This window comes from Urocitellus parryii, chromosome 5 (genome assembly GCF_045843805.1).
Source record: "Urocitellus parryii isolate mUroPar1 chromosome 5, mUroPar1.hap1, whole genome shotgun sequence".
NCBI lineage: Eukaryota > Metazoa > Chordata > Mammalia > Rodentia > Sciuridae > Urocitellus > Urocitellus parryii.
The window spans coordinates 64260984-64288764 of record NC_135535.1 but is presented as its reverse complement, the minus strand read 5'-3'; the positions used below and the strand labels follow the sequence as shown (position 1 = coordinate 64288764).

The 27781-nt window shown below is 53.0% G+C and overlaps 1 protein-coding gene and 1 long non-coding RNA gene across 4 annotated transcripts; both read left to right on the top strand.

Moving 5' to 3' along the window:
* The first annotated feature begins 4027 nt into the window (after positions 1-4027).
* Positions 4028-9699, top strand: LOC144254951 (uncharacterized). Its single transcript, XR_013343646.1, has 4 exons — positions 4028-5016; positions 5512-6060; positions 8333-8444; positions 9075-9699. It is a non-coding gene; the product is annotated as an uncharacterized LOC144254951 (long non-coding RNA).
* A 1148-nt stretch (positions 9700-10847) lies between these two features.
* On the top strand, positions 10848-26572 carry Nr4a1 (nuclear receptor subfamily 4 group A member 1). 3 transcript variants are annotated; one of them, XM_026398650.2, is made up of 8 exons: positions 10848-11024; positions 11275-11362; positions 21147-22026; positions 22860-22989; positions 23304-23455; positions 23986-24188; positions 24268-24446; positions 25778-26571. In XM_026398650.2, exons 3-8 carry the CDS (start codon positions 21151-21153, stop codon positions 26032-26034), a joined length of 1797 nt encoding a protein of 598 aa, XP_026254435.1. In that variant the 5' UTR covers positions 10848-11024; positions 11275-11362; positions 21147-21150; the 3' UTR covers positions 26035-26571. The 3 variants fall into 3 exon arrangements, with proteins under 3 accessions (XP_026254435.1, XP_026254434.1, XP_026254437.1); XM_026398649.2 differs by lacking the exon at positions 11275-11362; XM_026398652.2 differs by lacking the exons at positions 10848-11024; positions 11275-11362 and adding an exon at positions 18169-18286 and having other exon boundaries at positions 25778-26572.
* Positions 26573-27781: the final 1209 nt, after the last annotated feature.

The following is a 27781-nucleotide window of genomic DNA, read 5'->3' as shown; positions in this document are numbered from 1 at the left end:
GTTCACAAAAAGCAGGTTTTTTTTTTTCTCTGTTCTGGTCAAGTTAACCCTTCAAGGACACTTGGAAGGGGGAGAGCTTTTTCTTCACTTTCTCTCCTCTTCTTTCCACCCTCCCCACCCCTGCCAGCTGTTATCATGGAGCCCAGTTGGTAACCTCCTTATCTTAGACATGTAGCCTTCTCTGTGAAGCACCAGCTCAAAGCCAGAGGCCTTGTTTTACATATTTTGTGAAAAACTAGTACGGGGTGTCTAGCTTTTTGAGTGCTGATTTTTTCAGTGACCAAGTAAAACAGGGCAACATGAAAATAGGAAGTTTATCTACATTAAAATTTTTTGTAGAGATTCTTTTGCTGAAAGTCCTAAAATCAGCCATGGTGAAGATTTCTGGAGAAGATCAGTTAAGCCTTTTCTGTGGGCCTGGGTAGGGAGGGGGAAGATGGGAAGGCGGGGCTGAGAGCAGCTTGGTGGATCTGAGAATGAGGAAGGAATGATGTAAAAGAATAGAATTTTCCCTAGCAAGGAAAACTTGAGCAGTAGAACAGGTAGAGCAGAGGGAAGGATGGGAGTGAATATCCCAAAAAGCCTGTAAGGGACAATTCTTAGTAACCTGTTTTCAGTGATGACAAAGCAACTTTAAAGGCCATTTTTACCAGATCTCTGATGGGGGTCCAAGGGCTCTCTTCAGCTTGTTTGAGCTTTGAGTTAGCTGGTAAGAGGACCTGGTGGGACCTGGTGTGGGTGCTGACAGAAGAAGAGAGGAGTGAGTGGGTGAAGGGATTCCTTCAGTACCTGCTACCTCAGAAAAGAGGCAATGGTTTGAGGAAAGGCGGTTGTTTAGTTTTTGATCTAGTGAGTGGAGAGGAGAAGTCAGGTTGTTCAGGTGGGGGAGACAGTGGAGGGGCTGGGGCAGAAGGTTGAGGGTGAGGACCTATTTGAGCCAGGCGATAGGGTGGAAATTCATCAGTAGGGTCAAAAGTAGTGGATGAGTCTGGAGGAGGAGAAGATTGGGGATCAGTGGTTGTGGGTTTTGGTTTGCAAGCTAGAAAAATTTGCAGAGGTCTGCAAGAGGTGCAGAGAGCACAAGCAAGAAGAAAGCTTTGATATAGCAGCTCTTTACCCATTTTTTCGAATGCTCACAGTAATTGTAGAGATCCCTTAGAATGGAGGGATCCAGGGACCCAAAAGGGAGGCCATCTGCTTTGGTTGTCTAAGGGATAAGTGGGCCAGGCCTGGGTGCTATATTTGATCAATTTGGGGGTTTTGATGTCTGGTGTCAAGGAGAGAGTTTTGAGGTTATCCAAGAGGCATTGTAGGGGAGAGTCGACTGGCAGAGAGGACACATTACCCATGTCGCAAAGTAGTATAAGGAGGAGGAAAGGGGACGCAAACTTGGTATAGAGGAGAAGGAAGGAGACGCAACTGTAGTATAAGAGAGAAGGAGGAAACTGATTTATTGGCAAAAGGGGCGTCCCCGCTAGAGCCAAAAATCAGGAGTGCCTTATTGGCAGGTTCGAGCTGCAGAGATTGGTCGTCACCGAATCCTGACAGTCGAGGCTCTCGTCCTGGACGGAGCCGTAGCAGTGGGAGACCTTGGCCAAGGCTTTTCTTTTCGGAACCCCTCCTGGAGAGGCCTGAGACTCGCAGGGCCGCAGGGCCGGAAAGAGGGGAAAGAAAGAGACAGGGGAAGAGGGAGGAAGGGGAGGGTAAGCATCTCTCTGGCGGCCGAGTCTTGAAGGTGTGAGGACTAGGATTTTAGGAGAGCCACCGAGGCCATGAAGGTCTGGGTGGGGTGTGATGTTCAGTTTTCTGTTTTGTGTCCCCGGAGGTTACACAGTCCTTTGAGGGAGACCTACAAAGCCTATGCTGGTAAACTACCAGCTGGGAGGGGAAGGGAATAATTTTGAACCCAGGAGTCTATTCTGCCCTAGGAAGGAGTCCCTGAGGGCCACCGTGGCCTTGAAGGCTGTGGTGGGGTGTTTTCCTCCCCGCAGGTGGGCAAAGAGGTTTGCCGGACAATCAACGGTCAAATCCTCCTGACACCACCTTTGGGTTTAGGACTCCAGGAAGGGGAAACTCACCAATCGAAGGTCGGTGGTGGATGGAGTTCTGGCAGTCGAGAAAATGGTTTCAGGCCTGGGTTCAGGCCATCCGGTGAGTGGCACTTCCGAAGGAAGAGGGACCCAAAAGTGGGTTTTAACCCTCTCCCGGGTTTCGGCACCAATGAAAGGAAAGTGACCACAACACTAGGAGTGACCAAAAGATCTTTATTGCAGCAGTGCAACAAAGAGAAAAGAAGGAAGGAAAGAGAGAGAGAGAAAGAGAGAGAGAGAGAGAGAGAGAGAGAGAGAGAGAGAGAAAGAGAAAGAAGAGAAGAGATGAACAGGGAGAGAGCAAGAGCAAGAGAGAGACAGAGAGTGCACGCAAGAAAGATAAAGAGCAAGAGAGAGAGAGAGCAAGAGAGAAAGAGCAAGAGAAAGAGAGCAAGAGAGAGGGGGGCCTGGCAGGAGGGAGTTTTTATAGCCCAAATCTAATGGGGCCTCTGGGTCTGCAAGCTGCCTTGTTGGCCCAAGGGGGGTTGAGTGCTCAGCCTTGAGCGGGACTTGACACAAACAGGTGATAAAGGACCAGATAGAGGGGGGTTTGAGTGCATGGGCTATCTTGCAGCCAACATCTGTTCAGCCTGCCCTGCAGACAACACAGTTCAGCCTGCTCTGCACCCAACAGAAGCCAGGCTTCTAGGGGAGAGGAAGAAAAACTCCTTTGGAGTGCCTACTGTGTACAAACCACCTCCAAGCTGTTCAGTCCTCCCCATGACCACAAAAGGTGTATAAAAATTTTATCCTTTTTGCAGATGAAGAGGCTAAGGCTCAGAGAGGTTAGATGACTTGCCCTGTGTCGCACAAGAGTATGGACGCAGGGCTGGGATGTGGCTCAAGTGGTAAGCACACTCGCTTGGCATGCATGCGGCCCGGGTTCAATCCTCAGCACCACATACAAACAAAGATGTTGTGTCCACTGAGAACTAAAAAATAAATATTAAAAAATTCTCTCTCACTCTTTCTTTAAAAAAGAATATATTTGTATATATATAAAAAAAGAGTATGGACGCATACCCAGATCAGTGAATTCATCATCTGGGCATTGCTCCTTCCTACCAGCAACCCCTGTTTCTGGAAGGAGATATTCTCGTGAAAAAGAAATCTTACCCTCCCAGGAAGTCCTCTTTCTCTGTAAGCTGTCCATAGTGTGGAAGCCTGGTGCCCAGTTACCTGAGTTTCTTGCCCCTTTGGGGCGGCACGCAGAACCACAGGATCCTGCCACCTTGGGGGCATCCACAGGCTCAGAGCCTGGGCCCAGTCCTCTCAAGCAGCTTAACTGCTGTGTGACTTTGGGTCGCCGCCGCGCCTCTCTGGGCATTACTTTTTTCCACCTCTGGCTTAGGGGAAGCCCCGAGTGAAGTTTATTTGTAAGTCTGCTGCCTGGGGCTCCTTTAGCAAGGCCTCAGAACCCTCACCTGGAAACAGCTCCCCCAGCCCGGCCTCGGCGAGGCAGGTTATGTAACAGGGTGTGCGGCGGGTGTGTGCTGGGGGGGGGGGCGTGGGGCGGGGCGCCTGCGGCTATTCCGGGCGTCGCTATTTTTAGCCCCATTGATGAGGCTGCGTCGGCCGCCGCCGGCGGGATTCCGGAGACGTCAATGGGCGCGCGTCACGGTCCCCGCCCGCCCGCCCGCCTGCCGGGGGAGGCGCGCCGGGACCGGGACGGTGCGGGCGGCCGCGGGCCGCGGGGGCGGGGGGCGCGGCCGGAACTGCGGGGCGGGGGGCTTCCCGGGCCGGGGGCGCGGGGCGGCGCGGCGGCTGGAGCGCGGGTCGCCGGCAGCGGCGGAACTGGAGGGGCTCGGCGCGGCGCCCGCGACCCCCGGCCCGCCATGGGCGCCCGGGCAGAGCAGCTCCCCGCCGGCCGGGGCACGACCCGGGATAGCGGGGGTGGACGGGCCAGCCGAGCCCGCCGGGCCAGGTGAGGGCCCGGGGGAGAGGTCCCGGGGAGAGGCCGGGGGTCTGGCGGCCTTTGCGGGTGCCCAGGGCGGGCTGGGAGCCACGCTGGGAGTCCTGCTTGGAAACTGGGGAGCGAGGGAGCGGGGCTGGATTCCCAGCGGGACCTGCTGGCTGCGAGTCAGCCCCGAGCGCGACGGCCAGCGCTTTCGCTCCGTAGCCCGCCAAGGGTGGGGTTTGGCCCGCGAGGGGCGCTGGAAGTGGCCAGGCCAGAGAAATTCCTTCCATTTCCCCGCCGGCTGCGGGGAACGGGTTCCAGGAGCTCGGGATCCCCGCTGCCAGCAGACCCAGCCCGGAGGGACCGATCGGCAGTGTGCAGTGCAACCCCTTCGGGGGTCTGAGGGGAGCGTCCGAACCCGGGGAGGGTCCCATGCACTCAGGCGCGCCATTGGGGTTTGGCCTCGGTCCGTGTCCCCCAGGCGTGTATTCTGCCGCAACCCATTGTCTCCTGACAGTGGCTTTACTGGGGAGAGCGGCACTTCCAGAGTATGGTCCTTATTGAGGGCAGGGTGCAACTCCTTCCTTAACTTGGGCACGTCCGGTTTTTATGCCTGTTTTTCATAGATTTCTAGGTGGACAGAGGAGGAAGGCTCCAGAGGTGATTTGAGTGATTTTGAATTTGAGTTGGGGCTAGTATTATGGGCATGTTGGGCAAACGCAGGCCAGGCTATCTATGGTAGATAGATGCTAAACAAGTATACCTAAAGGGTGTGGATGGGCCTGGACTGAGGCTCTGTGGGGCCCCAAGGCTTGATACTAGATCTACTCCAAGTGAACATGTAGATCAGTGACTGGGATACTATTTAAAAAGGAAGCCAGCTGACTCTAGTGACCCAGAGATGGGAGGAATGACAACTGTACAGTTCGATAAAATCAAGACTCTAGACGATGGTGTCTGGGCAGAAGGATGGGCCAAGACCAACAAGATGAATGTGACTGATGAGAATTGTTGAGGCCAGTACTGGAGGTAAGAAAATCAGCTCAGGGGTTCAAACCCTGTGAGGCCCACCGACTCTGGCCCCAGCTGCCCACCTGCTCATGGGTGGGGACTGTCAGACTTTCTGTGCCATCAGAGGCCTTTCTGCTGTACAGCTCCAAGAAGGGGTAGGAGGGCCCCCTCACTTTGCCATTTCTAGAAGTGCGACCTTCGGCAAATTTCTGAATATTTCCTGGTCGTAGTTACCTCATAGATGAAATGTGTAGAATAATATAAACCTAGGTTGGGGTTGTGGCTCAGCGTAGAGCACTCGCCTGGCACGTTCAAGGTGCTGGGTTCGATCCTCAGCACCACATAAAAGTAAATAAATAAAGGTTAAAAAAAGAATAATATAAACCCTTCCTCATGACGTTGTAAAGCTGAAATGAGAAAATGCATAAAGTGCTTAGTAATGTATCTAGCACATGCTATCCAACAAATATTAGCTGCTGTTGTAATTTTTAATAGTAGTATGTTTATTTCCAGGTGGGGGCATTGGACAATGCAGAACTGGTGCCCATGAGGCCACCAGTTGCAAAAGGTCTTGTTCTCTGTGTCATGTTGCAAGGGAGGAGTTAGGTTAAGAAAAGACTCAAGGGGCTGGGGTAGAGCGCTCACCTCGCACATGCGAGCCCTAGGTTCGATCCTCAGCACCGCATAGATAAATAAAATAAAGATACTGTGTTCAACTACAACTAAAAAATACTTGATAGAAAGAACCAGAAGGATGTTTCCAGTGGATTCATGCAGAAGTGGATCTGGAATCCAGGGCTGGAGGCTCTTCATTCAAAATGAGGAAGAATTAGTCTGTGGAGTCTACTCCAGAAGGAATAGATCCTTCGATGGCACTGTCTCCCCACCTTGCTGACCTGTCTTCCAACCCACCTCTCATACTGGCTTGTGTGGTCCACCCTTCCCCCATTCCACCGACACTGAGCACCTGCTGGTGCTGAGCATCATTGAGACAGAAGGCTGCAGTGTTGAGACAGACAACATGAGCAAATGAACATTAGTCCCATGGAGAGGGTGAAACAGGTTAGTGTGGGGCATGAGACTCTTTTGAGGAGGTGAGATGGGAATGGAGACCTGATTAATGGGTTGGTGCCAAGTAGCCAGACATGGGACAGTGACTTTCTGGGGGAAGAGGAGCAGGAACTGGCTACTGAAGTTTGGCCTGATGTGCTACTCCCTTGGGGATGGAACACTTTCTCCTCCTTCCAGCCCACTCATGCCTGGGCTTCCCCTCTGCATGGGGCTGATTGTAATGACCTTGGTTTACTTCCTCAGTTTGAACTCCCAGGGCCCTGGATCTTAGTTTGCTTCTTCTTGGTTCATGACACACTGCCTGCTTTACGGTAGGTTCTCAGTAACTGCTCGAGCTATGACTGTCGAAGATGGAATTTTGATCTGGGGCAGAAGATGTGATCGGATACCTGTTCTGCAATGTTGAGATTCCTCCCTCTTTCTGGCACTGGCTAGGTGCTGGCTCTGGCCCTGTTCTTAGAGGTGGGGAGGACCTTCAGGTGGTAGTAGTTTATGTTTGGCTACTACTACTCTTCCTGCCCAGCTGCGGGAGGTTGGGGAACCTACAGACCTATTTCTGGGGTTTGGGCATGTGACCCTGTCATCCTGGGAAGCAGGCAGCACATAGGCTGGGGCAGATGTGAAGCCTGTTTGCTTTCTGTGTGGAGCGGGAAGTGCTCTTGCTGCTCCAGTCTGCCCTCCCTTCCCTCCTCCTCTTCTGTACCCTTCACTTCCTGCTGCTGTTACACCCACAGGCACATGAGGGGTGCTGGTAGGTTTATAAGGGAGGGCCTGAGTACCATGTGCTGGAGGAGCTTCCCTTACCCTGTGAACCTGGGGCAGAGGTCATGAGCACAAGGAAGCCCATGATCCTTCTTCCTCCCTGCTCCTTCATCTACCATTATGGAAACATAGACTTCTCTTTTCCCAGATCTCATTTCCACTCAAAGCATAATTCAGCAGCCGGTGCCTTGGCTGGTCCTGCCCTGACTCTGTGTCCGGTGAAGAGAAAGCGCTGAGCAAGGGTGGGAGAAGAGAAGGGGAGGTGCAGGGTGAGGGTGCCCTGGCTGAGGGTGTCTTTGGCACCAGTGGGGTTAGGGGGAGAACTCAGGAGGCTGGGGGGTGGCATACATATTTGGCTTGTGGAAGGAGAGACCAACTGCCCAGAGGTGGCTTGGAATAGGAACCAAGGTTGGGGTTAGCTTTTGTGTATCCTTTTTAATTTCTCCTCATAATGATACATGGCACATGTGTATCCGTAACTTTCCAAGTCCCTTACACATATTAACTCATTTTAAGCCTGATGCCCTGATTGTTAATTTTAGAGATGGTAATTTCAGGTTGTCATTGTTATTGGTGGGAAATGTGTAGCAAAGTGGGTTTTTTTTAAATTATTATTTTAAAAAAATGTTTTTGCAGTGCTAGGGATGGAACCCAGGGCCTCATGCATGCCATGCAGAAGCACTCTGCCACTAAGCCCAAGAGATTATATAATTCTCCTCGGGCAGCAAGTGGAGAGCCAAGATTTGAACCCAGTCTGGGATATAGCATCTGGATTCTTTGTTTTGTTGTTGTTGTTGTTGTTTATTTGTTTTTTGGTACTGGGGGTTGAACTCAGGAATACTTGACCACTGAGCCACATCCCCAGTTCTATTTTGTATTTTACTTAGAGACAGGGTCTCACTGAGTTGCTTAGTGCCTTGCCATTGCTGAGGCTGGCAATGATCCTCCTGCTTCAGCCTCCCGAGCTGCTGGGATTATAGGTGCATGCCACTGTGCCCAGCTAGCATCTGGACTCTTAAGCACTCTACCCTAAGTTGGCCTTCCTGTTTGGGGGCTGGAGTCCCATCTCCTGAGAGTGCCACAGTATGTGGAAAGCTGGGCTGCCTGAGATGGGGGCATAAGACCTTGCCCTTGGGAGGCTTCCAGGGCTGGGCTAGAATCCCTTAAGGAAAGAGGGACATCTGCTTTGTCCTCAGGAACAGCTCCTTTCTCTCTGCCTACCAGGTGCTCTTCTTTGCACCCCAGGAGGGGGACAGTGCTTGAGGGGCTCAGTGGGCCTGTGGATCTCTGGCTCTGAGATGCCTCAGTGATTTCTGTAGCTCTTGGCCACCCCCACACCACCCTCCTAGAGTTAATTGCCTGGGTGTGGGCTGTCAGGCTACCAGCATAGGGAGGTCCTGGGGCTGGGTCATTCCCCCTCCTGTGTTGCCTGACTGTGTTGATCCATGGGACGTCTCTGCTGGCTGGTTTGTCTTTGCTCATACTGACTCTCCCTTTGTAGGCCTCTACCATGGACAGAGGCTGGCCCCAGCCCCTCCCTGGTAGCCTGGCTCCTTCTGCCGGGCCCTGAAGGCCAAGGAGATGGTGTGAGTGCTACCTGTCCATCCAGAATGGTAAGTGCCTGTTGTTGTCCTTTGTGCACCCCTGAGACCTAGAGCAGGTGGGGTTGGGGGGCAGAGGTGGGTGTGGAGCTGCCCCAAAACGGATGTGGTTTGGGGACTGGAGGGGGAAGCCCTGTAGAGGTAACAGGCGAGGCGCTGCTCAGCATGGGAAGATCTGATTTCCTCAGAGTTGGGGGTGATGTGGGGGTGGGGTTGGGGAAGCCTTATTTTCTTAACAGATGGGCTGGAGGCTCTGGGCCCAGGTGACATGGGCTGGTGAGGCAGGATGAACCTGGTTCCAGGAAGCTGAGGCAGCAGCTCAGGACGGGAGTCTGGGGGTGAATGTAAACATTGTGGTGGGTGCTGACCTTTATCCAGGTTAAAGACTGTATCAGGAGTGTACCTGAAAGGAAATCCTGGATCACTTCTTCCTCCCCAAAAGGGAGGTGACCACCCTTGTCACCATGGCAGACCTGTAGGTCCTGTGGAGTCTGTATATGGAGAAGTAGCCTCTATGAATGAGGAGGAAGGGACAGACCTTCTACTGTTCATCTAATATCATTGAGAAGGAAAATCCTGACTTGTGGCCATGGTCAAGGGGTTTCTTGGCCATCTAACTCACACCCTGCTTCTATTACCCAGGTGAGAAACGACTTCCTAAGGTTCTGTGATGAGGATATGGAAAGCCAAGCCTAGAGGGCTGTCTGTGATGGTGGAGGACAACCTTCCTAGTCTGAGGGTACTTCCAGAGAAGGCCCAAGCTGGTTTGTGGGTATTTTAGTCAGCTTTTCTGCTGCTTGAGTAAAAGACCTGACCAGAACAATTGTACAGGAAGAAGTTTATTTAAGTGCTCCTAGTTTCAGAGGTCTCTGTCCATAGACAGTAGTCTCCATTTCTTGGGGTTCAAGGTAAGGCTGAACATCATGGCAGGAGAGTGTGACAGAGGAAAGTGGCTCACATGATCATCAGGAAACAGAGACTCCACTCACCAGATACAAATATATACCCCAAAGTCATGCCCCCAATGACCTGCCTCCTCCAGCCACACCCTACCCACCTTCAATTAGAACTCAGTTAATCCCCACTAGGGGATTAATTCACTGATTGGATTAAAGTTCTCATAACCAATTGCTGCTCCTCTAAACTTTCTTGCATTGTCTCACAATGAGCTTTTGGGGGACATCTCACATCCAAACTATAATAGTGGGTGAGGGAATGGGATTTCCAGGGGCACTGGGCACTGTAGAACAGGTTATTATGCCTGAGGGAGTTGGATGTAGGTCTTTTTTTTTTCTTTTTTTTTTTTATTGGTTGTTCACAACATTACAAAGCTCTTGACATATCATATTTCATACATTAGATTGAAGTGGGTTATGAACTCCTAATTTTACCCCAAATGCAGATTGCAGAATCACGTCGGTTACACATCCACAATTTTACATAATGCCCTATTAGTAATTGTTGTATTCTGCTACCTTTCCTATCCCCTAATATCCCCCCTCCCCTTCCCTCACATCTTCTCTCTCTACCCCATCGGATGTAGGTCTTTGGACTCCCCCCTTCCATGGGGTAAAGGGTCATCTCTGAGCAATAGCCTCCTCAGTGTTGGGCGAACTCAGATGAAGCAGGAGCTGGTCCAGCTCTCCCCCTGGCATCTACCCATAGCACCGTTGCCTTGTGCAAAGCTGGTGTTCAGGGTGCAGAGAGTCCCAGACAAGTAGCTGTGATGAGAGGACAGGGTGAGTCTGGGTGGAAGGAGGGGATACCCTGGGAAGCAGGGCTTCTGGTGCTGGGAGCTGGGCTGAGTATGCACCTGGCTTCCTGCTGGCAGCAGGCTCCGTGCCACCAACCTTGGGCTGGGAACAAAACGGAGAGGAATTACTGTAAGTGGAAGGAGCAGGTGTCCCTGGTCAGCCAGAGATCTGGACTTGGGAAGCACGTGAGTCAGGATGACAGCACTGGCCAGTTGCCTCCCTCCACTCAGCTCCCACTTCTACCCCCAGCTCTGACCTGGCTTCCTGAGCAGCCCACCTTGCCTCTGGGTACGCAGCAGCCCTGGTGGGCAGAATGTCTAGTGTTTACCCTGTTGTCTGGGTGATGGTGGTGATTGGGTGGAATTCCCATGCTGAATACGCTGCCAAGGCCACCCCGAGGGGCTGCCAACCAGGGCCCCATGAGTGCTGGAGCTGTTAGTCTTGTGACGTGGGCACCTGTCTGCCAGGCCTGGGCATAGGCCCAGGGTCACGCTCACTCTGGGGCTCCCGTCAGCTGACTATTTTGGGCTCTTGCTGACCTGGGCCAAAGTCAAGCCCTAGCCAAGAGGGCCCCGAGGCGGCTCCCCTCATCCCCAGAGGCCGGCTCTGGTTTCTGCTATATAAACAGAGGAGGACACGCTGGCTTGGAGACAGTTCTACATCCAGAGCCCGCTCAGCCATTGCACAGCCTCAGTGGGGGAGGACAGGCTGCCCTGGCTACCACAGCTCTCCCCGCAGGCCTCCCTGTGGCTGCCCGCAGAGTCCCCACCATCCCTGGATTCTTCCTCTGTCGTTCAGGATCTCTGAGGGTCGAAGCAGATCCAGAAGAGAAAAACGGGTGAGTCTTGGGAATGGGGACACTGAGGCATGGTAGCTCGGCAGTTTGGATTTTTTCCATTGTCACTGTCTTGCCAACCCCTTTGGCCTTGAGAAGAGGGAGAAGGGGAGGAGGCATGGGTGGCCCACCGTCCCCAGGAGTGAGAGTGCAGCTTGGCCACAGTTGGGTGGTAGCAGTTGGATTTGGGTATACTCTGTGATTGGGAACTAAGAGTTGTGGAAACAGGTGACAGTGCTCTCTCCTTTTTCAGAGATTGTCCCCAGGGACTCAACTGTCTTCTTCAGTCCACCTGGCCTGGTTGAGGCACCAGACTGCTCAGGCAGGAGAGAGAGGCTGGAGTGAGTGTGGTGACCAGCAGAGTCCCTCAGGGAGGGTCTCTGAGCCCCCTGCTTGGGACTGGGTGGCTGGGTGGGGGCTGTGCTCCCTGGTGAACCTCACCAGGCTCATCCTCCTTGTCCATACCTCTTCCTAGCTGCTCTTGGTGCCTGAGAAGCAGGACTAGAGCGAGGCCTGGCAAGTCCCTGAACCAGCCTGCTGCAGACATGCTCCCTGGGCCCCGGGCCAGGGGCTTTGGCCCAGCACCGAATCAGCGGCAGCTCCTTACGTGGGAGGCTCTCATGATCTCCCTCTCAGTTCTCAAAAAAAAATTTTTTTCCCCCTTTCTGAACGTGAGTCTCTAAACGAATCCAGAGGCTGTGACTAAAAATACTTTAACAATAGGAAAGTGCATCAGTCTTTCCGGTTGGAGCTTGTTATCAGAGGGTTTTTATTTTGGAATTTGAAGTTTTGCCCATGGAGGCTTGGGTGGAGACCTTGGGTTGGGGCAGGGAATTTGGTGGGTGTTGATAGTCTGCAGGGTTCTGGGAGACCCTCCAAGGGGTGAGCTGCCAGGAGCTGAACAGACTGAGGCATAAAAAGGTTGCCAGTCTGAGGAGTGTCAGGGGGCATGGGGCAACCTTTCTCAGAGGAACTCTTGTCTATGCTTTCTAGCTCTGAATGGCTGTTTTTCCTAAAGTCTGACCTTATTTCTATGTGCTGTATGTTAAGGAGGTGGGGTAGAGAAATGACTGCTCTGAAGATAGCCTCTGTGGCCATACCCTGACTTCAGCTTTCACCAGAGCATTAATTGAGTACTTGCTGCATACAGAGCCTGGAATTTTCCCAGTACTGGGTAGAAACTCATCTGGGCACACTCTTATTTCCTGTCACTTAGCCGTGAGGGAGAGAAGTGGGGATGAGGTTACTGTTTATCTCTAACTGCTGACTGCCCAATCTAGCTGAGGTCCCTGGTGTGTTCTGTCCTCTCCTGCCTTCCCTGCCAGTACTGGGATTCTGCTGCAGGTCCCTGGAGTCCAGGACCCTGACAGCACTCCATTTCAATGTTGAGAATCTCCCTTGCATTATTAGTGAATTCACTTCTCCTGCCACCGTGACTTACCATGTTTTCTGCACTGGGCAGATGAGGAAAGAGTCTTGGAGGTGGCAAGAGATTGACCTTAGGTCACACAACAGGCTTGCTAGCCTCTGGTATAAGATACTTCTGATAGCTCTTTCACCTTTTGCCCCTGACAAGAGCCGTGTGTGTGGAGGGAGTAGTGGCTAACCTGCCAGCATCCTTGGGAGCCTGTTTTGTGGGGAGGTGACCACATGTGTGGGCATGGCAGGGCTTGGGAGAGCGCCAGGAGATCAGAGCCAGAGGTCTCAGCCTGACCCTTCACCTCCAGTTCCCACAGCTGCCCATGGGAAGCCCCTGAGGTAGCTCTCAGCTCTTCCCTGCCCACAGCACAAATCTCCCTGCCCACTGCCAGAGCAGGAAGAGGAAGTGGCCAGGTCAGGGCTGGCAATGGGCCTGGGGCTGAGGAGGGGAAGCTCCCGGGGCTACTTCTTTGGTGGGAGGAAGCAAAGCTCACTCCCTCTGCCCACCCCACAGGAGGGGTGTGGAGGCCCATGGGTGGAGATGTTCTTGGTGAAAGTGGGGCAAGTTCCTGCCCCCTGCTCAGCAGGGCTGGGCCTCAGCTAAATTTGGGTGGGGGCAGCGTGGGAAAGTGCTGTACAGTTCTACTTCCTCCATTCCCTGCTTACTCAATGCCATGCCCACCCTCTGGGCTGAGGAGCCGTGGTGGACACTGACCTGCCCTGACTGCCTACTGCTGAGGGTGCATCACACTCCTCCTGCCAAGGTGGGGAGTTGGTGTGCTGTCCTCATGTTGTGCACACACTGGTGGGGGCAGGGTGGGTCTAAGCACTTAAGTCTCTGGACCCCAAACATGCTGACCCCTCTCTGATACCACACATCGCGGCACCTCCTAACCCTAGTTGTGCTCCAAGTATCTGTTGATAGACCAAATGTGTAATCGGAAACCAGTCACTCTCATTTCAGAAACACATGCTTGAATGAATTTGTGCTTAGTAAATTCCAGCTGCATCTGCATCCATTTAAATAAATGTGTCTCTCCCATTTAGATGTGGCTATTTTTTTAAAAATATTCTTAGTTGTAAGTGGACACAATACCTTTATTTTATTTATTTATGTGGTGCTGATCGATCGCATATGTGAGGCAATTGCTCTACCACTGAGCTACAACCCCAGCCCAAGTGTGGCTATTTTTTAAATAAGCTTTTTACATGTGGGGGGCATATTTTATACATTCAGAAAAGTGTACATGTTATAAATGTAAAATTTTGAGTTATAATTTGGTGACCTTTCCAGAGTGAACCTATTAGATAATCATCCTCCAGATCAGGAACTAGAGTGCTTTCAGGTCCACCACAGTCCCTCTCATAGGCCACGTGTGTACACCTGGTTTTTGTAGTGTACTTACAAGGATCAAGGCCTATGGGGCCAGAAGCCACAGCCTCTGGAGTTCAGAGTCAAGGCAGTAGGTCAGCAAAAAACTGGGAGTTAAAGGGCCTCAGTTTGAACCTGCCCCTGAGCTTCTGTTTCCTTATTTATAAAATGCAGACTGTAATTACAAACCTGGAAGGGGTGGGGACAGTGTTCAGCAGAAGAATCCATGAGAATCATCCTAGCCCAAGGTCTGACCCTTGGTGGTAACCCCCTCTTGATGCCCACCTTCTCCTTACCCCAGTAAGAAAGTGTTTATTATTAAGGGATGGGCTGGTCTAGGAGGGTGGCAGGAGCATCAACAGAACTCAAGTGGAGGGAAGAAGAGGAGCAGTGTGGCCTGTGGCTGAAAGAGCACATGCAGAAGTAGGGGTGAGAATGATTAGCTTGAGGACCTTATGTGGGGCCAAGGTAGTGTGGCCGATTGGTAGGTTGGGCCATGGCCTGACTGGGTGGGGCTGGCTCTTGTTTCCAATAGGATATCTCTCTCTGCCCTTCCTATGTGACACTGTCTGGGCTTACCTTCGTTCCTAGTCTCTAGTTTTAGATACCTTTCCCATCATTACCTGTCCCCCCACCCCCACCCCAGTGAGCCGTCATTCTGATAACTTGGGTATTGCTGAGGGTTTCTGTTCAGTCTGGAATCAGCTTTTGCTCTAGGTCTCCTAATTTGCATCCTTTGTCTTTCCCGGGAATTCCACATTATCTGGGGCCCCAAGCTAACTCCTGAGGGCCTCTGACCAGCAGAAACGAAGCTAGGGAACTCCAAGCCCTTTTCACCTTTCTCTCCTCTTGTTAGGTTAGGTGCTCCACACTGGTACCCCATGGGTGACCTGTTTTCACAGATGGACTCCACTTTTTTCTCATTATAGTACTTATTTTAGGAGTGTGATATGTTTGGAGCCCCTCGTCAGCATCCCCTGCTTCCAAAAGCATGGCCAGGTAGCAGCTGCAGTTCCTCACCCTCTTCTGCCTTCAGGGTATCAAGACTGCAACCTCCACAACCTGCAGCAGCCTGGGGAGGTGGACCAGGGCTGCAAAGGCGGGTCTGCAGATGAGAGGCGAAGATGCTCAGAGTTAGACTAATCCCTGAAGAACTCCTTACCACACTTGTGTTCTATGGGGCTTATGTGTGGCCTGCCCCCAAAGAATGGTCTCTGCCACTTACTACAAAGGCAAAATGGTGGGGAGGGAGGAGTGTGCTGGAGCTGAAGATGGGCTTAACCCTTAAGAATGAGCTGATAATATACCTATTTTTGCTGGATGGAGGGGAGAATGTTGACTTGGCTGATTTTGCTGACACATTAAAATTGGTTTTTATTTTCTGAGGAAGACTGTTGGGATGGAGGGAGGCATCCTGACCTGGGTGGGAGGCCAGGTGTGAAGCCAGATGTGGCACAGCTGGGGCTGTTTTCACCAGCACAGACTTGCCGTGTGCTCTGGAGCAAAGATGCCTCCCCTTTTGGAACCTAATCTGTAAACTGGGGGCTTGAATTATAGTAGTGGTTTCCAACCCTTTTAAAAACTGTATTATTTTTTAAATTTACCTTTATTTTCCACAAAAGGATTCCTCAAGAATCCAAGTGAGATCTTGTACAAAAGCCCAAGAAAAGCTGGGGGTGGTGGCACATGCCTGTGATCCCAGCAGCTCAGGAGGCTGAGGCAGGAGGATCACAAGTTCAAAGCCAGCCTCAACAAAAGCAAGGCACTAAGCAACTCAGAAATAAAATACAAAATAGGGCTGGGGATATGGTTTAGTGACTGAGTGCCCCTGAGTTCAATACCTTAACACACCCGCAGCCAAAAAAAAAAAAAAAAAAAAAAGCCCAAGAGAAAGAAAAACAAAACTTTGGCTGAGGTGGGGTGGGGTCTCTGGTGGTTTCATTTGGCACCATCCTACCCACATTTCACCTTCACACTGGTGGTCTTGAAGGTCTTTGGAAGATGGTTTGGGAAAACCCAGAGTTCTCTGTGGCTTCTTCCAAGTTGAGACTGTATGCTGACTTGGGGAGGTTTCGGCAGGTTCTGGCCAGATCCCTGGATGAAATTAGTATCAAATGAAGTCTGCTCCATCTGTGGTGGACAGTAAGAATTTAGAAAGAGGAAACACTTTAAGAGTGGTTTTCTTTTTCTTCCTTTTTTTTTTTTTTTTTTTAGTACTAGGGATGGAGCTAGGGGTTTTCATGCTAGGCAGGTGCACAGCTACTGAGTTTTAATTTTTTTTTTTTGTGGTACCTAGGGGCACTTACTACTTTACCTCACCTTTTTAATTTTTTTTTTTTGTGTGTGATAGGGTCTCACTGAATCTTATTGCTTACTTACTAAATTGCCAAAGCTGGCTTTGAACTCCTGAACCTCCTGTCTCAGCCTCCCAGCCCAAGAGTGGTTTTCTTAGTGGATGCGGGCCAGAAGGTCATTGGGTGCACCCCGTCGGTCTGCTGCACCAGTGAGGTGCTGTGGGCTGTAGCTGAAATGAGATTCCATGGATGTTCCAAAAGAAAATTTAAGGGAAAAAAGAAAAATTGTACATGGGGCATCAGGAGCAGAGACAGGGTGGTGAGCAGGTGGTGCTGAGATGATAAACTGTCTGGAATGGAGGAAGTTTGAGGTGCTTTTGGAATTTTGAGTGGACAGAAGTGGGGACTGGAGACAGATGTGGGAAACTTGGGATGGGAGGTGAGAATGGGAATGAGTAGTCCAGGGTGTTCAGGGGCAGAAGAGGTGTCATAGGGTGACCAGAGGAGATGAAGATGGGTTCAGTGGAAGCAGGAGGTCTTGGTGGTGAGGACTTACAGTAGGGAAGGGGAATGGGTGTGGGTCCCAGTGAGGGTGGGGGCTCTAGTCCTCTTGCCAGTGTTAACCAATCTTCCTTCCCCTCTTTTTTTTTTTAAATTATTTTTTAGTTGTAGTTGGACACATGCCTTTATTTATTCATTTTTATGTGGTGCTGAGGATTGAACTCAGGGCCCCACACATGCTAGATGAGCTCTACTGCTGAGCCACAACCCCAGCCCTTCTTTCCCCTCTTAACTTGACATGGGGGTGGTGCCCTAAGCTTGGAGCAGGATGGAGATGGAGGGGTAAGAGCTGGACGAGGGAAGGCCTCCAGATGGCCACAGCCTGGCCTGGGCCCTGATACAGTTCTGACAGGCCCTTCCCTACTCTACTCCCTGGGCAGGTGGTAACTGGTCAGAGCTGCTCTCTCCACCAGTGCTGGAGGTGGGGTGGGAGGACAGGTGCTCCCTGATCACGGAGAGAGCTGGCATTGGTAGATGTGAAAAGATACCCTGGAGATTCAGACCTTGGCCTTGGGGTTCCACCCCAGTATGCCACCACCTTGTTGTGTGACCTTGAGCAAGTGCCATTATTTCTCTGAGTCTGTTTATTTATAAAATGGGGAAGAGTTGGCATAAGTTTGGAAAGATTTCTCAGGCTCCACCCGGTTCTGAAATTCGGTAATTTCCCAACCTGGGTGCATTCACCCTGTAAAGGGAGGACTGGTGAGAAACCAAGTTCAGCTGTGGAGCACAGCCCATTGGCAGAGCTTGGGCATAGCCAACCCCTACCCTAGGGAAGGGATTTTGCTGGTGAGATTGCCGGAGAGAATTAGCAGGGCTCTTAACTATAGTCCCTGGGGCAACAACTTAGCCTGGAACACTGCTGGGGAAGACGCTATGTCTGGAGCTGAGATGGGGCTTAGTTTCCCCAGTAGGTGTCCCGAGGCTGCCCTGGCCTCCCAGCAGCAGCAGAGGGCGACACCCCAGTCCTGTGGGAAGGGTTGGGAGGGTGCAAGGGCGGGGCAGGACCCGGGTAGCCGGAGGGACCCAGCGCAGCGGAGGGTGAGGAAGGAGATCCTGGTCCGGGGAAATCCTACTGCCGTGTCTCTAGGGCGCCCTCTCCTCTGGCTTAAGCTCTCCCGACTCGTTATTTTGGACCTGGGGCCCCGAGACTGGGTCCTAGGTCTGGAGACGGGGAGCCCGGTGGGTTTGGAAGTTGCTATTTTTAACCTGCGCAGCGGATTGGGAAGACTATTTATAGATCAAACAATCCGCGCTCCCTGCGTCAATGGAACCCCGCGTGCGTCACGCGCGCAGACATTCCAGGCCCCCCCTCCTCGCCCCGCCCCCTTGGGCTCCCCGTCCCTGCGCCTCCCCCTGGCCGCCAAGTGCCGGAACCGCGCCGCCCCCCGCGCCCTTGTATGGCCACAGCTCGCCGGGGCCCGCGTGCGTCAGTGGCTCCCCCGCCCCTCCCCGTGCGTCACGGAGCGTTTAAGAGGAGGGTCCAGCTCGTTCGGGGAGCCCCAGTGTCGGAGGCTGTGAAAGTTGGGGGAGTGCGTGAGACCAACCAAGGAGCGCACGCGGGACCAGGCTGCGACTTGGGGCGCTGGTCCCGGGCAGGGGGAACAGGAGCCGTCCGGGTAGGTACCTCGGTGGGGAGTATGCATCTGGTTTTAGGGGTGGTGCATGAAGGCGATGGGTGTACACGCGGGCAGAAAGGTTGTTGTAGGGTCGGTTTGCAGGAGGGCGGATGTGTAGTGCAGCTCCGGTGTTGAGGGGTAGTGGCTGGAGCGGGGTAAAGACCCAAACTTGAGTAGAATCTACTACTGGAGTGGGGTTGAGGGTGGGGGCGGGGTGAAGTATCTGCAAGGTGGAAGCCGCAGGGGTTGGGGTTGGCGCCGGGAGTGGAGTGGGGATTTGTCCAGCAAGCAGCTGGCCTTAGTTCAGTCTCCCTGGTTGCCCAAGGAGGCACATGGTGTTCTGGATTCGGGTGCTGATGGGGGTCTTATTAAAGCGGGGGAGAAGATACACAGTAGCGCTTCGGTGTTTCTGGGACCCATCTGACACCAACTGGAATTGGATTTCCCAAAGGGTTTTCTCCTCAGTCTTCTGCCCCGTTTTTGTTCTTTTTCTTTTTTTTGTCTTTTCAACCACTTCCAGAATCTGTAGCTTAGTTTGCAGGGGTTGGTCACCCCAAACTTTCTGCCTGAATTATATCAGGAGACCTCTGGATTACTGAAGGAAATGGCTAGGTTGGTGGTTGAACTGTGCACGAGTGCTTGCTGTTGCTGGGATAAATTTTCTTTGGGTCAGGGTATATGGAAGCACAGGGAAGATTGTTTTAACTATGCCTTGAATGGTGTGTTTGTGTGTGTGTGTTTGTATATGGGGGGGTGATGGGTGTGTGGAAACACTTGTCCTTGGGAATCTGCATGTAAGTTAAGTTGTTAATGTTGAAGTCTTAGTGTGGCATTACCTAGAGGATACCCTCCCCCATTCTGGCTCCACTTGCTGGTCACCTCTGCCCCTTCCGGCAGTGGTCTCTGTTGGATCTTGCAGGTAGGGTGCAGCCTGAGGCTTGTTCAGCATAACAGGTGCAAACCACATTGTTGCCAGGACCTGCCTGAAGCGGATTCTCCCACTCCCTCCTCCAACCCCGCCTCTTCCTTCTCCCTGTGGACTGCTCACCCCCCTTTACCTCCTATGAGCCTAGATGTAGGTTCATATCTTGTGTTGTTCAGTACCTGCTTGGTGGGGGGGTTAGGTTGTTGGGGTTGATCCGGATGTGGGCTGTCCAAGTGGAGAAACAGGATTTGAATGAGGCTGGAACAAATGCCCAGTCCTGCGTGGCTGCTACCTTTCTTCCTCCACCCCCAACCCATCCCTGCCTGGGCTATCCTAGTGTGGACGGACGCGGCCATCCTTATGTCCCCCCAGCTAGTATATGAGATGGGGCTGGAGCTTCAAGGGCCTCTGTTGTCTGGGTTGGTTGTATGAATGTCTGGCCAGGGATGGAGCTGCCCTGTTTCGGGGCCCTGTGGATTGGAGAAGGGCTGGAACCAGAGGACTTTCTGGGCTCTTTTCCAGGAAGTGGTAATAACCTTTGCCCCATCAGTGTACCCCTTGAACGTGGTACTCTGTGCTCCAGCTGGGTTTCTTATTCAGCTTGCCTCCCTGTCTGGGGAGGACAGAATTGTGATCCCAGAAATGGAAGTGGGAAGGGAGACTGGAGACTGTCCTGGAGCCTCCTCTGCATGATTTTGGACCAGTCGGCAAACTTAAGGATCTCCCCTTAATGACATTGTCTGTGTTCATCTGTGCCTCAGGATTGGGGAGGGGGTTGTATAATCCCCTTTGCCTGAGCCTCTGGATGCTTCAGGGCAGACACTGCTTTAGTGGAAGGACCCAGGCAGGGGAAGATCACCTTCCATCCACCCACCAGGGGTCCTTCCTTCCTTCCTTCCTTCCTTCCTTGTGCTGGGGATTGAACCCAGGTCCTTGTGCTTACAAGGCAAGCACTCTACTATCTGATCTATATCCCTAGCCCTCCTTTCTTTATAGCCACCTTAAGTCTTCTGCTGGACTTTGAGAGTTCTCTTGTACAAATAACTGGGGGTAGCAGACAAATTCCTCTTAGGGACTGTCCATTCTCTTGGATATCTAGAGGGCTATTCTCTGGCCCCACCTCAGCTTCCCTTTAGCATAGGCCTTTAAAGGTCTGGAGCCTGGTTACCTGAACCCTGGGGGAGCTGAAAATAGTGAGGAGGCCTGGGCTCCCTTTTTATTTGTTTCTGGAAGCATCTAGGAGGTTTGGAGTGGGTGCCCAGCCTCAGATAGCAGATCTGGAATATGTGTTGGATTTGCTGCCTTTGCTCAATATGCTGGTTGGGGGTGGGGATGAGGGACAGGCTTGGATGACCGTGTTGCCACTTAGACCACCTTAGACAGCTGGGCTGTCAGTCTTAGCGCCTCTTCCATTTCCAGAATGTCCATCTCCCCAGGCACTCTGCTGGAAGGGAGAAAGGGTATCCAGTGGCTGGGGTGTGCCTGGGAATATTCCCAGGAAGTGCCTGGTTGGAGAAAAAAGTCAATCTGCTCCTGGGGGCTGGGCTGAGGCTCTGCAGGTTGCCTCTCCCTCTCCGACCCACGCCTTCCCTCGGAGGGGAGGGGCAGGGGCTGGAGGAACACAGCTTCCCCCTGTTCCAGCAGAGAAGTGCTGGCTGGATGCCTTCCCAAGGGTTCCCAGGCCGACTGGGGTGTGGCTGGCCTTCCGACTGAGCCCACTCAGGCTGGGCTACTGCCCAGTGGCTTTGTAGCACATGGATTGAGATAGTGCTTTGGTCAGGGGTCAGGATTCCTGAGTTCTTGGTGCACTGTGGCCCTGGTGCCTCTCCCGTCTCTAGGCTTACCACCTGGCTGCCCTGGGCCTATTCTTTCAGAGCAGGTTCCAGGTTCCTCTGACTCCTCCCCTCCCCTCCTTTCTGTCTCCTCCCTCTCTAGAGTAATGCCCTGTATCCAAGCCCAATATGGGACACCAGCACCAAGCCCAGGACCCCGTGACCACCTGGCAAGCGACGCCCTGACCCCTGAACTCAGCAAGCCCACCATGGACCTGGCCAGCCCTGAGGCGGCCCCTGCTGCCCCCACTGCCCTGCCCAGCTTCAGCACCTTCATGGATGGCTACACGGGAGAGTTTGATACCTTCCTCTACCAGCTGCCCGGGACAGCCCAGCCATGCTCCTCGGCTTCCTCCTCCGCCTCCTCCACATCCTCCTCCTCGGCCACCTCCCCTGCCTCTGCTTCCTTCAAATTTGAAGACTTCCAGGTGTACGGCTGCTACCCTGGCACCCTGAGTGGTCCACTAGATGAGACCTTATCCTCCAGTGGCTCTGACTACTATGGCAGCCCCTGCTCTGCCCCATCGCCGTCCACACCCAGCTTCCAACCACCCCAGCTCTCTCCCTGGGATGGTTCATTTGGCCACTTCTCCCCCAGCCAGACTTATGAAGGCCTGCGGGCATGGACAGAGCAGCTGCCCAAGGCTTCTGGGCCCCCGCAACCACCGACCTTCTTCTCTTTCAGTCCTCCTCCTGGTCCTAGCCCCAGTCTGGCCCAAAGCTCCCTGAAGTTACTCCCCTCACAGGCTGCCCACCAGCTGGGGGAGGGAGAGAGCTATTCCATGCCGGTGACTTTCCCAAGTCTGGCGCCCACTTCCCCACACCTGGACGGCCCAGGGATGCTGGATGTGCCTGTGACCTCAGCCAAGGCCCGGAGCGGGGCTCCAGGTGGAAATGAGGGCCGCTGTGCTGTGTGTGGGGACAATGCTTCATGTCAGCATTATGGTGTACGCACCTGCGAAGGCTGCAAGGGCTTCTTTAAGGTATGCTACTCTGGGCACGGCGTCTGTGGGGAGTGAGTAGGGCCTGTCTCTCATCCCACTGGGGTCTGTGGTAGGCTCCCTTGGTTTCTCCTCCCAGCTAGTCTTGTCCCTTGAAAGGGGGTAAGCCTGCCAGATAGGCCACTTTCCTGGGGACCCACAGATGCAGGTGCTGGAATCTTTCATTCACCAGGGCACAGAGGGGCCTGTGGGATGGCAGAGAGCTGGAACAAGAGGTGTGAGGTGGGCAAAGGGCACTGACTACAGAGTGTTTGGGGAGGGGAAGTTCTAGTGGCCAGCCTCTGGTTCTTCCCTGCACCGCTTCCCCACCCAGGTCCTGCTGGGAAGGGGAGCCTCGGGCACTCGAGTTCCTGGCATGAGATGAAAGCATCTAGGCAGAGAGTTGGGTTCTTGAGGGCTGGGGGTGCACTTGGGAACAGGCTGCATGTTTGTCCCAGAACTGGGTGCCTGTTTAGCTTCCCGTCCCCACCCCCAACTCCTTGGCCCTCTCCTGTCTGCCCCATGGAATGGGTAGATGGACACAGGCATGTTAAAAAGTACAGGTGTCTGGAGTGCTGGGAGCCCCTCGCTCCTAGTGCTGGGCCCTAGGGTCTTCCTCTTGAGGCAGAAACTGCCCCCAGCGACTCCAGGACTTCTCTCCCCTCCCTGCCCCTCCATCTCTCCCTCCCTTGCCACCCAAATGTTAGAAAAATAGCTACGAACAGAGAGTGCTTTTGTCTGCGTCGGCAGCAGGATCTGGACGGTCCCCTCCCCTGTCCTTCCCCTCCCCACCCCACACTCTGACAGCTTGTTCCGTGTTGCCCCCCCCCCCCCAGCGCACAGTGCAGAAAAGCGCCAAGTACATCTGCCTGGCAAACAAGGACTGCCCTGTGGACAAGAGGCGGCGGAACCGCTGCCAGTTCTGCCGCTTCCAGAAGTGCCTGGCTGTGGGCATGGTGAAGGAAGGTGGGTGGCAGAATGGGGCCCAGCAGGGCAGAGGTGGCCTGATAGGGTGGGGCAGGCAGGGTCCCCAGGCCTACAGTGGTGGGCATTTCTGGGTCTGATTTTCACCCTGCCTCTAGGCCATGGGCCTGAGAGGGAAGGTGACGTCCACCTGCCTGGACCGTGATTGTGGTGGTAGGGGAGAGCCTTTTTAGGGTGCCGTGGTCTTAAGAACTGGTTCCTGGGTCCTGTGCTTCTTGGCATTGGAGTGTGTAGCATGGGCCAAAGGGTTCTTCCTCTGGTTCCCTCTTTGCTCATCCCTCCCCATTTCTCTGCAGTTGTCCGAACAGACAGCCTGAAGGGGCGGCGGGGCCGGCTACCTTCAAAACCCAAGCAGCCTCCAGATGCCTCCCCTGTCAATCTCCTCACCTCCCTTGTCCGAGCACACCTGGACTCGGGGCCCAGCACAGCGAAACTGGACTACTCCAAGGTGAAGCCCCACACACTCCGCCCTGCTCCTGCTCTGGGGAAGACCATTGCAAATGCATGCTAGGAAAGGCACCCCCTCAGGCAACACATTGGAAAAAGAGGCACCCCCTGACCTGACCAGATGGAGAAATGCACCCCCGGTGGACAGCCACTTAGAATCGTGATCCTGCCAGATGCTGTGGGACACGCCTATAATCCCAGTGGTTTAGGTGGCTGAGGCAGGAGGATTGCAAGTTCAAGGCCAGTCAGCAAATTAGTGAGACCCTCAACTACTCAGTGACATATAGATTAAAAAGGACTTGGGGGTGTAGCTCAGTGGTGAAGCAACCCCTGAGTTTGGTCCCTAGTGCCAGAAAGAAAAGCAGCCCCAGCCCTGGAATGAAGTGTAAGAGTGGGCAGCAAGTGAGTGCATGGGCCCAATCTGGGGCATATTCTCACTCCCAGGTCTGGCATCCAAGCAGCTGACAGGGCTGCCCGTGGTGGCTGGCATGGGCCTGTCCTGCAGTACTTATCCCCCAGATCACCCTGCAGTTCCAGGAGCTGGTGCTGCCCCACTTTGGGAAGGAAGATGCTGGTGATGTGCAGCAGTTCTACGATCTTCTGTCGGGTTCCCTGGAGGTTATCCGCAAGTGGGCCGAGAAGATCCCTGGCTTTACTGAGCTGTCTCCGGGTGACCAGGACCTGCTGCTGGAGTCAGCCTTCTTGGAGCTCTTCATCCTCCGCCTGGCCTACCGGTGAGCTGCCCACCCTCCTCCTGGCACCTTCTCAGCTACTTCTGTTCATAAACCTGACTGTTGGTACCTCTTCCGCCAGGTCTAAGCCAGGTGAGGGGAAGCTCATCTTCTGCTCAGGCCTGGTGCTGCACCGACTCCAGTGTGCCCGCGGCTTTGGTGACTGGATTGACAGTATCCTGGCGTTCTCACGGTCCCTGCATAGCTTGGTAGTCGATGTCCCTGCCTTTGCTTGCCTTTCTGCTCTTGTCCTCATCACTGGTGAGTGGCTAGCACCAAGCTGGGTCCACGGGGGTGGGTATTAGGGAATGAGTGGCCCTCGGGAGGTGCTGCCCCAACATTGGGCAGGATGGCATCTGGCACTTCTTGGGCTTCTACGTTGTCGCGTGCTCATACCCACCTGCAAAGTGGGGACTGCAGGAACTGGAGAGAAGCTTGGCTGCACCTGACTCCAGTGCCCAGGACTGCCTTTGAATGACCTCGGATGGCCCAAGATAAGGCCACAGGTGCTGTGTATTTGGCCTAGGGTTTTGGTTTGTTTTAAAAGTCTCCCTGTCAGTGACATAGCACACAGAAAGGTACACATGATAAATTTTCATAAACCACACTTGTATAACCGGCACCTTGAACAAAGAGACAGAACATGGCTAGCACCCCAGAAGCCCTTCTGGTATCCTCTCTAATCACTAATTCCATTGGAGGTGGCCGCTGCTCTGACGTGCGGTGGCACAGATTGGCTGCGCTTCTTGTGGACTTCAGTACATGTAATTAGGCAAGGTGTTCAGGGGAGAGGTTTTCAGATCTATTTATTTTACAAAGCATCAGAATCTGCCCCCAGCCCTCTTTTCACTTATATTTCACAGGGGACCTAACTGTATAGAACACGGTCAGAGTTACTATAGGCTGAAGAGGGAGGCAAGGTCTAAGGCCAGCTCTTCCTGGCGGTGGCCCCAGAACACTTGGGGAAGAAAAATCATGACCAGACTACCTGGGTTAAGGTTTTAATCCGTTTTTTTGTGATCTAAGGCAAGTTATTCTAGTTCCTAGGCCTTGATTCCTTCCTTGGAATAGGAGGATAAGGAGCATCCTTGCTGGAGGCTTCTGATGTGCCTTTAAGACGGGCTTCTGGGCTTCTAGGATCACAAGTTTGGGGCCAGCCTGGGCAAATTAGCAAGACCCTGCCTCAAAAAATGAACCAGGCATGATGATGCATGCCTGTGACTTAAGAGGCTTAGGCAGGAGGATCTCAAGTTCAAGGCAAACTTCAGCAACTTAGCAAGACCCTATCTCAAAATAAAAAGGGCTGAGGATGTGGCTCAGTGGTTAAATGCCCCTGGGTTCAATATCCAGTGCCAAAAAATAAATGATAAAAAGGGCTAGGAGTATACCTAAGTGGTAATGCACCCTTGAGTTCGATCCCCACTACTGGAGGAAAAAGGATAAGCTCCTGTGGGGACATGCTTTTGGAAAGTGCCAGAGGAGTTCGAGAGGAACAATTGTGGCCACAGTTGTGGCCGGCAGGAGGCTGGGAGGCTGGGTCTTTAGGGTATTTTGTCTTCAGCTGGGTGGTTAATCCTGTACCTTCCTTGCAGACCGGCATGGGCTACAGGAGCCACGGCGGGTGGAGGAGCTGCAGAACCGCATTGCCAGCTGCCTGAAAGAGCACATGGCAGCCATAGCCGGTGAGCCCCAGCCAGCCAGCTGCCTGTCACGTCTGCTGGGCAAATTGCCCGAGTTGCGAACCCTGTGCACCCAGGGCCTACAGCGCATCTTCTACCTCAAGCTGGAGGACTTGGTGCCTCCTCCACCCATTGTTGACAAGATTTTTATGGACACACTGCCCTTCTGATTCCAACCCTGAACACGTGTGCACATGCGTGCTCTTATGCCACCCCACGTGCCTTTAGCCCACGGACCCCCTGAGCACCTCCATAGCCTGGGCTGAAGCTGCAGACTGACCACCTCCTCACCTGCTCCAGGAGGTCAGCAGAGAGCTCAAGCCCTGTGGGAGGGGGATGCATTCATGGGGGTGACCCCACTGTCTTATTCCCCAAGCCCAACCCTGGCCTTCATGTTTTTTGTAAGATAAACCGTTTTTATGCCTCTGTGCTGTAAATAAGCCGAATGCTGCTGTAAATACAGGAAGGAAGAGGTTAAGATGAAGGTTGGGGGGAAGGGATGGGGCCCCCCTCTGCCTGGGCAAGCCTTTCCAACCTCCTTCGACTTGCCCTCTCTTCCCACCCTCCTTCCACATGTACATAAACTGTCACTTGAGGAAGAAGACAAATGACAGATTCTGACATTTATATTTGTGTATTTTTCCTGGATTTATAGTATGTGACTTTTCTGATTAATATATTTAATATATTGAATAAAAAATAGACATATAGCTGAAATTGAGATGGTCTGTCTCTGACATCCACTACGTACACCCCCATAAGTACCTAAGAGATAGGGTTGGCTCTGGATAAATCTAGATAAACTGAGGCCTCAGTTCACTTGTTTTTCAAAGGCAGATTGTATTGGCACCTGCTTTGTTTGGTGGTTATACAAAATACTTGGACTGGTTTCTAGCACAGGGGAGCCTCCACTAATCTCACCTGGCTGGTTGATGGGCTGCAGCGGAGGCTGCCTAACCCAGGGATTAGAGCAGCAGTTCTAGCAATTGACCTGGCTTTTGGTGTCAGGACTGCCACAGTTCCTGACCTGGGGCAGATTATTCTGTTTTTTTTGTTGTTGTTGTTGTTGTGGTGGTGTTGTGTTTTGTTTGTTTGTTTTACAGGGCTGGGTTTTGAACCCACGTCCTCCTGCATGTTAGGCAAGTACTGTGCCACTGAGTGACACCCCTAACCCTGTCTGATTCTTGGTTCTACATCTGTGAAACAGAAAGAATAGACCCAGATGCATAGAGATTTTAGGGTTAGAGGAGTGTTTGTTTAGTGTCTACATGGGCTAGGTAGAGGTGAGCCCCAAATGGTAATAGCAGTTACTGAATTTAAGCTTTGTTTCATCCTCATTCTCTACATTTCCCTTGACTCCCTGCCACTGCAGCAACAGGATCCACACAGCCAGTAGCCTTGGCCTTCTTGGCCCAAGTGCCCCCATGTAGGTTCTCCAACCCCGTTCAGCTCTCAGTTGCTTTGTCTGCTGGCTTAAATGGCAGATGCCTGGGCTCTTTCCTTGGAGACTCAGGCTTGGTGATGGGCAGGACCCATGAATCTACTTTTTAGCCATCACCCAGGTGCTTGTGATACAGGTAGTTGGTGTCACCTTTTTGAGAAACATGAACCTCATTGACAGCAACCTAAGGCCCAAGGTAGCTAGTCACCAGGCAGGACCCAGCTCCCTTCTCTGTGCTCAGTGTTCATCAATCATCATTTCCTTCTTGGACCTGGTAGGATCCCCAAAGGCAGTGCTCTCACTCCGTTCTTCACCACCCTTGTCCCAAGATCTGAGTCTCCACCTCCACGGCCCCTGGGAACTGACTGGATGAGGGGCTGCTCCCACTATGTGGCAATTGGACAAAATAGGGCATTACTCTGGAGCAGGGTCGGAGATGTGAGGGCCTTCCTCAGCTATCTAAGGACCCCCCAACC

Excerpts from the sequence above, each read along its gene's own strand:
- Nr4a1 (XM_026398652.2), top strand. The coding sequence starts at position 21,151 with ATGCCCTGTATCCAAGCCCAATATGGGACACCAGCACCAAGCCCAGGA. Across the intron at positions 22,990-23,303 it reads TGTGGGCATGGTGAAGGAAG|TTGTCCGAACAGACAGCCTG; the intron begins GTGGGTGGCAGA and ends ATTTCTCTGCAG. Across the intron at positions 24,447-25,777 it reads TGCTCTTGTCCTCATCACTG|ACCGGCATGGGCTACAGGAG; the intron begins GTGAGTGGCTAG and ends CCTTCCTTGCAG.